General features: G+C 45.4%; 1 protein-coding gene across 4 annotated transcripts in view; it reads right to left on the minus strand.

Annotated features, from left to right (window-relative positions):
* Positions 1-1,471: 1,471 nt before the first annotated feature.
* The window catches only part of LOC109685925 (BTB/POZ domain-containing protein KCTD7), a 70,774-nt gene continuing 57,304 nt past the window's right edge, over positions 1,472-14,941 (minus strand). For 3 of the 4 annotated variants that reach the window (XM_074075775.1, XM_020163041.2, XM_020163039.2), the window contains 6 exons: positions 13,678-13,847; positions 10,054-10,141; positions 9,140-9,272; positions 8,033-8,124; positions 6,011-6,267; positions 1,472-4,383 (listed from right to left, as the gene is read on the minus strand). In XM_074075775.1, coding sequence (XP_073931876.1) covers positions 3,985-4,383; positions 6,011-6,267; positions 8,033-8,124; positions 9,140-9,272; positions 10,054-10,141; positions 13,678-13,847 — 1,139 coding nt within the window. In that variant the 3' untranslated portion in view covers positions 1,472-3,984. The remainder of the gene's footprint in view (positions 4,384-6,010; positions 6,268-8,032; positions 8,125-9,139; positions 9,273-10,053; positions 10,142-13,677; positions 13,848-14,941) is intronic. The other variant, XM_074075776.1, reaches the window with a different exon arrangement.

Consider the following 14,941-nt stretch of genomic DNA (forward strand, 5'->3'; position numbering starts at 1 on the left):
CACAGATATTTTTCCTTCAATCCTGTTGTTCCAGAATTCAAAGTGACTGTAGGAGAGTGGCCCAGAGGAAAGGACCACAATGGAGGCAGTGGTGTCAAGTTTATCTCCTGCTTTTAGTTCCCCTGTGAACTAAAAGTGAAGGAGTCAGTGGTTTCAGCAGAAGCCATTTCTAAGCACCTGTCAAACACCACTGGAAAATTCCAAGCACAGGGTAATGTGTAAACACACTTACGTTTCTCCGTTTTTTTTTTTTTTTGTTGTTGTTGTTGTTGTTTTTTGGCAGTTCTGGGGTTTGAACTGAGAGTCTACACCTTGAACCACTCCACCAGCCCTTCTTTATGAAGGGTTTTTTGAGATAGGGGCTCACAACCTATTTGCACGGGCTGGCTTTGAACTGTGATCCTCCTGATCTCTGCCTCCTGAGTAGCTGAGATTACAGGTGTGAGCCATCCATAGTCTCACTCATCTTTTTTTTTCCACATGGATTCCAAAAGTTCTTGTTATTTTTAGATGATTTCTACTTGTATCTATTATGAATCCTATTTTCCCTATTATATTTGCTAACTGGCTAATAGTGGGTATAAGAAAGTTGTTTTGTAGTTCACTTTTAGGACTATTTTTATCATCTGTCAACCATTTGAGTGAAATTTAAGAGTAGGATCAGTATTAATGGTTAGGTTTTGTATATACAAAAACCATCTACAAATACTAGCATTTCCTAAATCACTTAATCCTAACAACAATCTTAGATCAGGCAATATTATTATCTGTATTTCACAGCTGAAATGAAACATGACTTGCCTAAGGGCAGAATTAAACTTCAACACTAGATCTAAGCCATTTTTTGGCTCTGGAGTTCATGCCTCCCGACAAACTGTAGTAGCTCTATCTTTAATCTTTTTCCCCGCTTTATTTCTGTTTGCAGACTAAGTACTCTGGATAGAACTTCCAGAACAATGTTAACTGTGATGACAGCAAATACCCTTGTCTCATTCTCAGTTTTAATTGGGAAATGTTCCCAATGCTCCACTTCTAAATACAATAAAGATGGCTACAGCTTAAAAAGAAAATCTTCAAGTCAGATATGGTGGCCATGCCTGCTATTCCACCCAGCACTCAGGAAGGTGAGTGAGTGTGAGGTCAGCCTGGGCCACTCAGTGAGACCCTGCCTAAATATATATAGGAGTATTAGTAATCAAGAATATTCTAGATGGGCAGTGGAATCCCAGCTACTCAGTAGGCAGACAACAGGAGGATCACAGTTTGAAGCTAGCCTGGGCAAATAGTTCGCAAGACCCTATCTCAAAAAAATCCATCATAAAAACAAGGCTGATGCAGTGGCTCAAGTGGCAGAGCACCTGCCTAGTAAGTGTGAGGCCCTGAGTTCAAACCCCAGTGCTGCCAAAAAAAAAGAATATTCTAATAAACAGCCTCAAGTCAATCTATTTGGAAAAAGGATGAATCACGAAACTTTCTTGGTAAGGATTTCCTTCCTAAATGTTTATTTGACACATTTACCATACATAAAATACCACACTTTCTTGAGAACAGAAACTGGCCATTGTACTGATGCTGACGCAAGAGAAATTCAAGCCTCCAACAAGAGGCAAGAGTCTGTAAATTACCCCCCAAAACTCAACTCGACACCTGAAGATCTGCAAGAAACCCAGAGGTCAGCCTCTGTGGGAAGCCAATATGCATATTTTATCCAACAAACAATGCACAACTAAAAGAACTGTGTGTTTCCAGGAGAATGATGCCTATGCACACCTGGATTAGCACCAGAAAGTCCACAGGAGATGAATGCCTTCCAACTGAGATCCCCCAGCCAGGGTTTAGCTAAGATTCTCACTGCTCTTCACAGTGACCTCTCCCCTTCCAGAGTGGAGTGACCAGTGGCCTCAACTGCTTTGTGTCTGCAGTGCTTTGTGATGGTAAATGTGTCTAGCCTGATAGATTTTATATGTAAATTTAAATCAAGCTTGCAGAGTTTTACACTTGCCTTAGCATTATTCTGAAATGACTGCACTATGTCCTGTTCTTAGGGCGATTCTGGGAAAGCAAAACACCCTTTCAGAACTTCTTGTGTGACTGTTACTGTTTAGAATGGTGCCCTGCATGGTCTCACCAGGGTACCAACAGCCTGGAGGGTCACTGGAAGAAGAACCTTCAGTACTGTGATCAGGCTAGGAAAAATTCCACTGGGAGCCAGGCTCTGTGGCTCACAGCTGTAATCCTAGCTACTCAGGAGGCAGAGATCAGGAGGATTGCGGTTCAAAACCAGCAGAGACAAATAGTTCTTGAGACCCTATCTGGAAAAAACCCATCACAAAACGGGCTAGTGGAGTGGCTCAAGGTGTAGACCCTGAGTTCAAACCCCAGTATAGAAAAAAGAAAAATCCACACAAGGCAGGTGTGGGGCTCATGCCTGTCATCTCAGGTGGAGATCCAGAAGATTGCAGTTCAAGGCCAGCCCTGGCAAAAAGTTAGAAAGATGCTATCTAACAAAATAAGCCAGGCATGGTGGAGTGTGCCTGTGTGCCTGTAGTCCCTGCTATACAGGATGTACAGGTAGTAGGAGCGAGGTCCAGGCTGGTGTGGGTAAATGTGTGAGAGCCTATCCTAAAAATAACTAAAGTAAAAAGGGGATTGGGGGCATGGCTCAAGCAGTAGAGTGCCTGCCTACAAAGCGTAATGCCCTGAGTTCAAACCCCAATACCACCAAAAAGAAAAAAGAAAAAAAAAAAAAAACTGGAAAAAAGGTTCCACACTGCAGTGTCCGCAGAGCAGCAGCTAACGTTATGCTGTGCCCGTGATGCAGAGCTCTTTGGTTGCGCCATATTAACTGTGTGGATGAAAACTGCCTTGCTTACAAGAGACCAGTGGTTCTTAAGTGGGGAGGTGGGGGAGATTGCTCCCAGAGGATGTCAGCAGTGTGTGGAGACAAGTTCTCACAGTCATTGCGGCTCCTGGCATTTAGCAGGGGCAGAGGGCAGAAATATTCACAGGCAGTCCCCACAGTAAAAATCCTCAGGACACAAATGTCAGTAAGAACTGAGGTCAGACCATTCTGAGAGGTTCACATAACAAATAATGGGGTCAACCATGAGGTCACAGGGGCACTGTGGAGGCTCCACCTACACCTTAACGGCTCTGAGGGGCTCCCATCAACCTTCACGCGCCTGTTCATCCTAACTTCCATCCCAGACCACGGCCAGCGCCTTTGTATCTAGGAACTTGATGAAAATTTGCTGAATGAGCTGGGCATGGTGCTGCAGTCTATAATCCCAGCACTCCACAAGCTCAGAAGGAAAATTGGAAGTTCAAGCCACCCTGGGCAAAGTAGCAAAAGTCTGTTCTAAAAGCCAAAATTAAAAAACAAACAGAAGTGCTGCATGGTCCACACATTAAGGGGAATGCGTGCCGACACTCAGATTCCTGAGTGGTAAATGAAATTCAGTGGTGCTACAGTGCACTTCACTTTAAACCTGGAACATGTAACACAGCGGCAGACGCCATTCAGGCCTTTTGTTTTTAAAAAACTTATTTACAATTTTACATATGCACTTATCAATATATCTTCTATCTTTACAATTACAAAAGTACTGAAAGCTCTGGAGGGTGGTGACGTTGAACTCCCTTCAGCAGACACTTTTGTAGCACTGTCTCACTTTGTCCAAGCCAGTGATGGCCACAGAGGAAGCACGGAAGAGAATCACGGAGGAAAAAAGGTTCAGACAAAATTTTCACACAAGCCTTAAAAGAACCTATTTCAGTAACTCAAATAAATAGTACTTTATTATTTACTATGCTTCCCCTGCCAGGAAAAAGAAGAAAATAAACAAAACAACCCAACACCACACACTGTACCTTGAGAACGCCCTGACCTTCGGGAGCAATGAAGTCACAGTCTGGACTCCAGTCAGTGCCTATGGCACGGGCGCCCGTGATCCAGGCTCACACAGAAGCGTCCTGGGGGTGCCATCATCCTGCGTACACCTGAGGCTGCAGTGGTGGGGGGAGTTTGTCATTCTCCACATTCTCAGAGTCAATGGCTGCTAATGGCTGGCTTGGGGGCTTGATTTCAAGGGGGTATTTCTCAACAATGTCTTGGACCTCCCTGGCAATGCCATCCGTCCAGTCTATTAAGTCTTTTTCCAGTTTCTTGGCCTCGCTCATGATCCTCTCCTGGCGTTCATGGAGCTGAGACAGGAGGTCCAGGTTCTTGTACATCTGCTTCACACCCAGGCAGGCGTCAGGAGACCAGCTCTCAGCCTCCTGCTTCCTGGGGGAGGTCTGGCCAGACATGTAGCGGTCGAAATCCTCCTGACTCAGGTTCAAAGACTGGGCGTCCAGCTTCTCAATGAAGGCCACCGCACAGCACTGCCAATGGAAGGGAACAGTACTACAGTCCAATAATCACACACATTATTTACAGAGCATTCAGACGCAGACTCATGAATCCCCACAACTTCAGCTTCAAACACTACCGGCTCACAGCCAGGCCTATTTCCTCCACACACCAAGAGCTCCTGGCACACTATGAAACCATTCCCTCAGAGCTCCTGCCACAGGACACTGGGGCGTGGGCCATTGAGGCATTTTTATGACTCACACCTCTGGACCTCAAAATTAATTTTTTTTTTTTTGCTCACTGTACTGGAGATTCAATCCAGGGCTTCATGCCTGTCAGGTAAGTGCTATACCACTGAGCTATACTCCCAGACCTACTGTTTAAATTTTTATTTTTGGGGGGGGGGCTCTGGGATTCGAACACTGGGTCTCACCACTAGGCAGGTACTCTACCACTTTAGCCACTCCACCACCCCTTTACTGTGTTTGAGACAGTCTTGGTAACTTTGCCTGGGTTGGCTTTGAACTGGCAATCCTCTGGCCTCTGCCACCAAGTGGCTAGGAATACAAGCATGCAGCCAGCCTTCAAGGAGATATTTTAACATCAAATGTTTACATCAGACAACCAGAGTTAGCTTTCACATCTGTCACTGACAGATCTGTATGTGACCCTATAAGGTTACTTGAGTCTGTAAGTTAGGGGTGGGGGGACAGACATCAACCAGACTTCTTGTAAGAATCCAACACACATACTTGCAAAGCACAGCCCAGGTGTGGGGGGGGTGGGGGGGGGATGATGGACACAGGGGTGCTGGGCAGTGCCCAGTTAAGCAGACACTACCTAGGTGCTTTTCTATACTGACGAAACCTTTCTACAAGAAACACGTAGCACTCGCACATCTTAAAGCTATTTTCACAAGAAAAAACATACAACATAAACAGTGAAAACCAGCTATTCTCAGAATTTCTCCCAAGAATGCATCCTATGTTACTACTCAAGCAAACAAATTGCCTCTGTGAGGAGACTCTCATGGCTCCACTGCAATGATTCATCTGAAGACAACAGGTCCATCTGTGTGGAGTCACTGAAGCCTCCTATACCTGGGGATAGGAGGGACCTTGGACAATTCTAACATTTCTGCTTAGGTGACTTGAGGAACAGGGAATATTGGAAAAGAGAAAAGCATTTGATGAAGAGACAGTTTCAGCTCTGAACAGTGTTTGAGGTACAACGCATACTTGGAGCTCAGAGTGAGTTCAAGACCAGTGACACAGGCCAGTGGGTCTGTACTGAACAGGGATGAACAGAGCTCTGTGACTGGACAAGACAGTGTAGGGAGAAAGAAGTACAGAGAGGATAGGACACCAGGAAGAACTGAAGGGGCAAACTAAAGGACCCAGAGTCAATAAGGAAGGTGTGGAACTGTGGAAGCCAGACAAAACGAAGAACCAAAACGGCCTCTCATGCCAAGGAGAAGGAGAGTGAGCTAAGTCTTTCCAAAACGGTCTGAGTCTGTGATCTGACTCACAGTATGTGACTCCCGAGCCAGCACACGGGCCACAGTGGCCACCTGTGCTGAGGACAGGAAGCCACCCCCCCTTCAGGCTGACTCCTCCCCTCCCGGCTCTCTTCCCTGACGGCACAGTGGAGTCTCACCAGGTTGGTGAAGTAGTAGCCGTCCTCCCCAGTCATCAGCCGGCTTGGGTTGCAGAAGCGGGTGATGTACTGGATGTTGGACTGCAGGCGCGGTGGGTTGCCCTTCAGCACGATGTAGATGAGGGTGGGCAGGAAGTCGTCAGCTGAGGCCGGCTCATTCTTGGTGACCTTGATGGCGTTGAAGATGTGCTTGCTGCACCTGGTGATGCAGGCCAGCTTGTCTCGAGGCACGCGCTTCGAGTCCATCTCAATGATGTCTACAAAGTCGAAGGGAGGGGCGGTGCCACCCAGGAGGAAATATACCACAAAAGAGCAGCAACAAGAAAGTTACTTTTTATCTAGCAGGCTTCCGAAGTGCTCTCACTACCCCCACCCCAGCAGTTAAGTTAGAACATGAACTAAGACCCCAAACCAGGAAAAACAAATTCATACAGCACACACAACCAGTTCCACTCCCAGCACTGCAAAAACAAAAACAAAAACAGTACCCACCACCAAACCACGTAAGCCATCAGCCAGGCACCACACAAGACAAGGTGCTCTTGGGGGTTCCTCAAACCCTCTGGCTGTGCAACAGATACTACTGTTACCCACTCTGCAGAGGAGAGTTGAGGTCCAGAGAGGTGAAATGGCTTGCCCAGGGCCACACAGATGGCAAGAGGCAGAGCAAGAATTTTTGAAACCAAATCTAACCATAAGCTCAGGCTGTAATCACAGTGGGAGACCACCCTGAGCTCCTGGGAGAAAGACGAAGAGACTTTGTCTCCTGCTTCTCCCTCGAATATGTCTGTAAACTGAGTTTAGGAAGCTCTGTGCACAGATTGTTTCTGATAAATGTGTCCTCTCAGGTGTGAAGGCTGAAAAGGCCAGTCCAAATGGAGACTCCCGATTACGAGGTGGGTAGAGATGAGGTGGTAAAAGTCTGAGCCCAGTCAGATGGAAGGAGTGGGTGCTGATGATCCACAGCACAGAGGGACAGCTGTGGCTCGCTCACTCACAGTCACCTGTGAACACTTCATGAAGATCTGGAAGACCAGGGCTCCAAGGCTCCCAATGAAAGAATGATGGAGGGGGAGATGCTAATTATCTGACTTAACCAGTATACACTATATGTATGTGTGGAAATACCACACTGAACCCCATTAATATGTATAATTATTACATATTATTAACAGCCTGGCACACATCTATAATCCCAGCACTCAGGAGGCTGAGGCAGGAGAATCAGACTTCCAGGTCAGCCTGCAACTAAAAGCAAGAGCCTGTTAAAAAAAGCAAAACAAGGCTGGGCTTTGGTGGCTCACACCTGTAATTCTAGCTACTCAGGAGGCACAGATCAGGAGGATCACGGTTTGAAGCCAGTCCCAGGGCAAATGAAAAAAACCCATCACAAAAAAGGGCTGGGAGAGTGGCTCAAGAGGTAAGAGCACCTGCCTTGCAAGTGTGAGGTCCTGAGTTCAAACCCCAATGCTGGCAAAAAACCACCCCCCCCAAAAAATCTAATAAAGGCCGGGTGCCAGTAGATCACATTTGTAATCTTAGCTATTTAGGAGGCTGAGTGAGATTGGGAGGATCAAGGTTAAAGGCCAGCCAAGACAAACAGCTCTCAAGACCCCATCTCCAAAATAACCAGAGCAAAATGGACTGGAGGTGTGGCTCAAGAGGTACAGTGCTTTGCAAGTGTAAAGTACTGAACTCAAACTGTAGATTTACATACATACATACATACATAAATTCACCTTAGCTGTATGTGATCTCAGTTTAGTTTAATACTCAAGAAATGAGACCTTGATCCTAAAAATGAAGGGGAAAAGGAGCTTCCCTGCTATTTGAAGGCATCAAATGAATAAAAGCACACCTTGCACAATGCCTGTACTGCATTCCTGTGTGTGCTTGGCAGAAGGTATTTTTAGGAATACTTTCATGACTTTGAGTTCACTAAATAGTATGGACTAATGTTACAGGGAACTGTTCCCCTATGGGGAAAAGCACCCAAACACAGAGGCTCTCAGCTCGACTGACCTGTAATTGCCTTCACCACCATGTCAGACACTTCTGGGATTTCTTCATTAACAGGGACACAGAGCATCTGAGGCGTGACCCAGTGCAGGGCTCTATAGAGAGAAACAGTAAAGAGCAAAAGGGACACTCTGTGGTCTTGATCATGGTTCCCTTCATTAAAGGAACGCAGGGCACTGATGACTGATGGTAATCCTCAGCCCAATCATTTAACCTGCTCCCAAGAGCCCAGTGACGTGAGAAAGAAACTGGAACCCTAAACAGATGCTCTGTCCTCACTGCCCACCATGGTTAACGCCCTCTTACCCTCTGTCCTCAATCTCTGAGATCCAGAGACCATGTAAGAGATCCACAACTGCGTACTCAGTTTGTGCCCTTTCTGGTCATGCCTCTCCTCCCTCCTGGCCTCATCCTTTGCTTAGTCAAGGCTCTCAACCTCCTCCTCAGTCCAGCATTTGTCTGCTACTTCTGGCCCCTAACCTTGGGCTCTGTCTTCCACCTGCCCAGCACCAACTGCTCACTTCCAATGTGACATCTCCATGTACAGACCCACTGATCCCCAAGGATCCCAGGCCCCTCTCCTGCATAGAGCCACTCACTGTGGCTCAGCTCAAGACTTTTCACACTTAGCCTGTCCCTGTGTCTCACTGCCACTGAACTAGGAAGGAGGTGGTGGACTTGCTCCAATGGTCCCAGAAAGACTATGTGTTCTGCTGTCTACTTGGTGCAGTGAAAGAGTAACTGGGCAATGGCTGAGTCACGCAGATGTGGGAGGAGCAAGGGAAGATGACACTACTGCCTTGATAAGGATATCACAGCTTACTGCCTGACAAGACTCACAAGAAACAGAAAGCAAGACCTCTATTCCTTAGAGAGCTTGGGGATCTAGCATGATCTCAAGTACCACAAGTAGTTCTTGTCCAAAGTGTCCTGGAGTGGATGGACAAGCAAGGCTACCTTGCTTGTGACTGCCTTCTGTGGCCAGACACACTTACATGTCCAGCAGGGCAGATAGCTAGCTGTACTGTCTCCTAAAGCTGAAACTCGAGTGCCTCCCTGCCCCAGTGTGACCATCCCTGGAGGGCAGTAAACATAAGACAGCAGAATTACCGGATCCTCTTTTGAATGGCAAGATCCTTCTTCTCGTCGTCAGTGGTCTCTGGACAGAACACGTGCTTGTAAAGGCGTATCATGATATACTTTTCAATCTGGTCCATTATCTTCTCAACTCTCTCTGGAGGCACTGAGATATATGAAAGGCTATAAACCTCAGGAAAGGGCTTCAAAGTAAGAGATGTTCCCACAGTATTTCCTATATCGCGAAACAAATTTAAATGCACCCAGGATAGAAAGTGTAGGAGCTCACTGAAAAGACAACCTTTGAAGATACTACCTTGACTTCTGAGACCTCCTTTCACAGAATCCCCACCTCTAACTTCCTCTGCTCTGCCACGGTGTTGTGGGCAACCTTGCCATGTGCAAACGTCCCCCCAGCCACTCCTCTCTGTGGAGATGCATCTACATCATGTGGGTTCCCAAGACTGCCAGACACTAGTAAGATGTGCCCTTTTGTTTCTCTGAGGGATCACTGAGGCACACACACACAGGGCAGACTTCCAGATACACACGTGCCAAATGCATCCTAGAGTCATCAATAAAAGTGGCATTCCAGAGGGATCTCTAACCCCCAAAGCTCTAAGTCAGAGATCCTCCATCTCCTTCTACCCTAAGCCCCTCAAGGATTGTACTATTGTGGACAGTGACTCACTGAGATGAAAGCCTCAGGTGGGAGTCATTCACAAAACTTCCCAAAAGGTTTTAATCTCTTTCACTCACAAAATTATTCCACTGCTCTGGTTGTCATGGAAAGACACATGTGGTAGCACTGGAGAAACTGCTAAGTGTGACACCAATCACCAGAATGCCAGTGGAGGGGTCACAGGGTGGCATGGCAGAGCGGCCCAGCCCTCAGCCCCATATGACGACCAGCAGTCCCATATGGCCAGCCAGAAGCAGAGCATTACCTTTTCCCCGAGTCTGCATTCTCTCAGCCACAGTCTGGTAAAAGTCCTGAGTGCACTCTGACTGCTCCTCAATGCTCATATCCTGAAACTAGAGAACAAAGACACCACTTGGTAGCTGAACACAGTGCACAAAGGACCACGCTAAATCTTTTAAGTTTCCAAAACCTACTTCTTACATGGGAGCTGGCCTAAACAGTACTTGCAAATTGTAGCACAGTCAGTCCTCCTCAGTTACATTTTATTACACATGGTTCTGACCAAGGGTGGTAAAATAAAAATCAAAAGGAATTTCAAAAACAACAATTTTAAGTTCCTTGTGTATTCCACAGCTCACTGGACATGAAGAAGCTCTCAGTCGGTCCTGTGTGGTCTGCTAAGGGTTCCCTGCCCCTCATTTTGAGAAATTATGCTGCCCCAAAAGGAGGGCAAAAAACTAATGTATTTAATTGAAGTGGTGAAGTGAAAATGTGAAATGTGCTGAAAGGCAGAGCGTCTTCAGCAGAAGTTGGGCGGTGTTATGGGGAGATGGATCCAGTGTCACAGTGTGGCACTGAACTCCTGGCATCCGAGCATGCGAAGGTTCCCTCAACCCTGGTCTCCTTGGAGCCATGGATGCAGGGTGCCTGCAATCTGCAGTAATTCTGCAGGGAAGACAATCCTACCCACTCACATTATTTACAACCCATGAACTTCTCATTCTTCATAGTGTATGCACATTTGGTACTTTACACAATTTATACATCCATTTATTTATTTATTTATTTTTGCAGCACTGGGGTTTGAACTCAGGGCTTCAGGCTTACTAGGCAGGCACTCTACCACATGACCCACTCCACCAGCCCTGTTTCGGCAAATTTTCAAGATAGGGTCTCAGGAACTATTTGCTCAGGCTGCCTTCAAACTCTGATCCTTCTGATCTCTGCCTTCTAAGTAGCTAAGATTACAGGCATGAGTCACAGGTGCCTGGCTAGTTATTATTATTTCTCAAGACAGGATCTCACTACATAGCCCAGGATGGTCTTGAATTCTTGATCCTCCTGCCTCAGCCTCTGGAGTGCTAGGATTACAGGCATGTACCACCACATTCAGCCTACTCATTGTTTTTTGATGGTTAATTTATTTAACCATCCTGTACTGCTGTGCACAAAGCTTCTTCTATTGTTAAACATTTATGTACTGTCACTCTGAACAGTTTTGCCAAGTCTGTTTTCTTTTGGGTTATTTCTTCGTGATACAGCTCCAAGTCATGTTAGTAGTTTAATAAGTCTGAACGACTCTAAGTATCCAGTTCTGGATCCAGTCCTTGGACATTCCCACATGCTGAAATCGCTGAAAAATGTAACGGAGTTTAAGTATTTAATTTTCTAGACTTTTCTTAGTATGCAGAAAAGGTTGTTTACCCCAGCACCCAATAGGATGAGAGAAAATGAATGATGTGAGCAAGACATGTCCCCATGGAAACTGGGGAAAATCTACTGTGTGATGCAACAACACAGGAACGGCACTGTCAACAGGGTGGTTGCAAACAGACAGGAACACATCTCAAACACATCTACAAAGTCTAGCAGGTGAGGACGTCATTAAGGTGAGCACAGAGGATACCTTACACTATCACACAGCTCGACCGTGAAGGAAGCGCCCTAAGTTGTGCTCATTTGATCTCTCAGAAATTTACATGATCAGTGGTTAGCAGGGCTTCCCTACCAGACCTGGTGCAAAGGAGACCTGTTCTGTGTCAGGTAAGTACTGGACTCAGTGCTCAACACTGAAGCTTTGTGAGCTATGTGCATAAGACTCAGTGGGCCACCTAGGCAGCAAACACAGAACGCTAGTGAAAGGCTGGAAAGTGGAGTCTGAAGTCACATCTGGGCCTCTGAGTGCGATGAGCGATGCCCTGGAAACAGGCAGGGCAGTTTTAGTAAGTACTGCAGAATGGGGCGCGTCATGCTTCTCAGCAGAAGTAAACAAATTAGAGCACTTTTCTAACGTATAGGAGCAGTACATGTGCACTGCAATGCACACAACTTAGCACAGCTATCTTATGAACGCTTTACACGGCTGAAGAATGAATCACCATAAAACTGCAGTGCTGAAGTCTGAGAAGATGAAAGTTGTATGCCATAGGAAGTCTGAATTTTCTCACATTAAGGAAGCTTATCATTACTTCTAATGACTGCACACACACACACACACACACACACACACACACACACAGTCAATGACAGCTCGCTTCAACTGCAAATATCCCTATGTGCTCACAAACACCTGGAGAGAGCTACATCCCTCTCAGTGCCACCACACCTCTACAGAGCAGTAAGAAAGTGTTCCTCCTTTACACAGAGTTTAACACTTAACAAGGACTTTGACAGGAGTCCACTGCTTAGTGACACCTGACCACAGCTCAACTACAGCCAACAAATAAACATCCTGCTGTTTTCTAACTCCTTTTACCTCTCTCTAAGAATTCTTTACTTCACAGAAAAAGACATTAAAGAGCTAATTCTGAGCTTCATGGTTAGAGATAGTAAAAGCAGAATTGATACCTATTTACAAAATTAATGCCTTTACAGGCAGCCTTATGCATTATTGCAACTAAAATCATGGCTTAGAAATTCTGGGTTAGCCAGGTGCTGATGGCTCATGCCTGTCATCCTAGCTACTTGGGAGGCTGAGATCAGGAGGATCTCCGTTCAAAGCCAGAACAGGCAAACAGTTCATCAAACCTCACCTCAACCAATAGCTGGCATGTGGTGGTAAGTGCCTGTCATCCAGCTATGTGAGATGCTGAGACTGGCAGGACTGTGGGTCTAGGCCAGTTTCAGAAAAAACGTTCTTGAGGCCCCATCTCAACAGAAGAACAGCTGAGCATGGTGGTGCACGTTTGTCATCCTAGATATGGTGTGAAGTCTAAAATAGGACTGAGGTCTAGGCCAGTCTGGCCAAAATGCAACATTCTATCTCCAAAACAATCAGAAAAAAAAAAAGGTGGGGGGGGCCTGGAGGAGTGGCTCAAGTAGCTATGAGTCAAACTCCTGTACCACAAAAAAAAAAAAAAAAAAAAGAAAAAGAAAACTGACTTAAAGAAACAGGTGTGGAAGTCACAGCTATAGTTCTGTGGAACCTTGGACAGATCACTTACTCTCTTTGGGTTTCCTCATCTATAAAACAAAGGGACACTCTGAAACTAGATAGTTGCTAAGGTCTCTTCCAATGTCTAATACCTTTCTCTAGCTGAAAAAAGGAAAAGAAAATTAAAAATCCAAACACAAAAACAAAAGAAATAATAACAAAAAAGCCCTGAGACTATTACTAACGGTTGTTACACGGAACTGAAGGTTGACTGGGCAGTATATTATTCACAAGGTCAAAGCTAGGAGGTCCTATTACTAAGTGCATAGTTTGAGTTGCCTTGAAGTCAAAATTTCCACACAAAGATGACCCAAGCACCACAAGCTGCAGTGGAAAATAACTGGCTCGGAGTCAGGTTTTAACTTGGTTCGGAGGCTTTTCTTAGGCATTAACCCAACAGCACTGGGTCTTGATTTTCTCAGGTATAATATGATACCTCTAAAACTTTTCCTAAAACCTGAAGTCCATGATTCTAAGTGGTCATTGTCAACCTACCCTTTTGTAATGCATTCCTTCCAAAAACATCTTGGTCTGCTTATAGATTTCTTGGCCTGTCTTGTGGAAGGTCTTGAGAAATTCTATGAACTCCTTAGACACTCTATCCGTCTCAATGCTGGTTTGCCGGTTTATGGAAGGACTGGGAGCCTTTGGTTCCTGAATTTCTGCTGGGAAAATTAAACACAGTTTCAGTACACAGAAGATCTACGCATGGAATCACTTTAAGCATCTTACTTCAGATTGTTTAAATTACGCTTAATCAAATTAAATTCAAATTTAAACATTTTATGTTTGAATGTTTGGAAACATTTCCTACTTTGTAAGTAGTAAGTGTAAGTACATAAAACCTCATGATAAAAAACATGCTTTTCTCAAAGAAAAGTAGCTCTATTAGTATTTTCTTAAACAAAGCATCAGGCTTTGATTGTCATCAATACTGAAATGGCACCTCTATCATGAACACCTTTCTCAGAGAATACCTGAGTCTATGAAGCAAATCAACAAATAAAGTGACAATTGGTAGAAGCACTGAAGTGTTAGATGACACATGAAGTGTTAGACGCACTTTCCTAACACCATCTGAAAGTTCCTGTGAAGACACGATTATTTACCCACCATTCATCTGCAACTCACACTGCTCAAAGGAAACAAACACACCTCAAGTGGCACAAGGAGCCTGACAGCGTGCATCAGAGAAAGGGATGCAGACAGCGAACTACTGCAATCAGCTGGGCGCACTACGGTCTCCACACTGGAAGAAAATGGGGCCTTTACAGAGGTACAGGTGTGGGGCAGACGGAGTGCTTTCAGAAGGCATGACTGCCACTTGGCCTCTCAGCACATTCTAAGCCTCCTGAACTTGAACTATGCACTCTTAATTCAACACCATAGGAATTAAAGTACCTCACACCCCCACCATTTCCTTTGACACACAAAAAGAAAAATAATTACATATAAAAAAGTACTGGAGTGGGAGCATGGCACACATCGCAGACTGCCTGCCTAGCAAGTACAAGGCCCCAAGATCAACCCCAGTACCACTAACAAAATAAAATAAAGAGTATCTTTTTTTTCTTCTTTCTTTGAGACAGTTTATGTAGCCCAGGCTGGCCTTGAACTCCTCCTGCTCCTCCTGCCTCAACCTCCTGCGTACTGAAATTATAGCTATGGGGACACCAAACTCAGCAAGAAAAATAATCTTTGAAAGATTAAAATCAGCCTATTACAATGCCTTTTCATGGTGACTTATCTTGCTTTTTGA

The sequence above is a fragment of the Castor canadensis genome, chromosome 6, assembly GCF_047511655.1.
Source record: "Castor canadensis chromosome 6, mCasCan1.hap1v2, whole genome shotgun sequence".
NCBI lineage: Eukaryota > Metazoa > Chordata > Mammalia > Rodentia > Castoridae > Castor > Castor canadensis.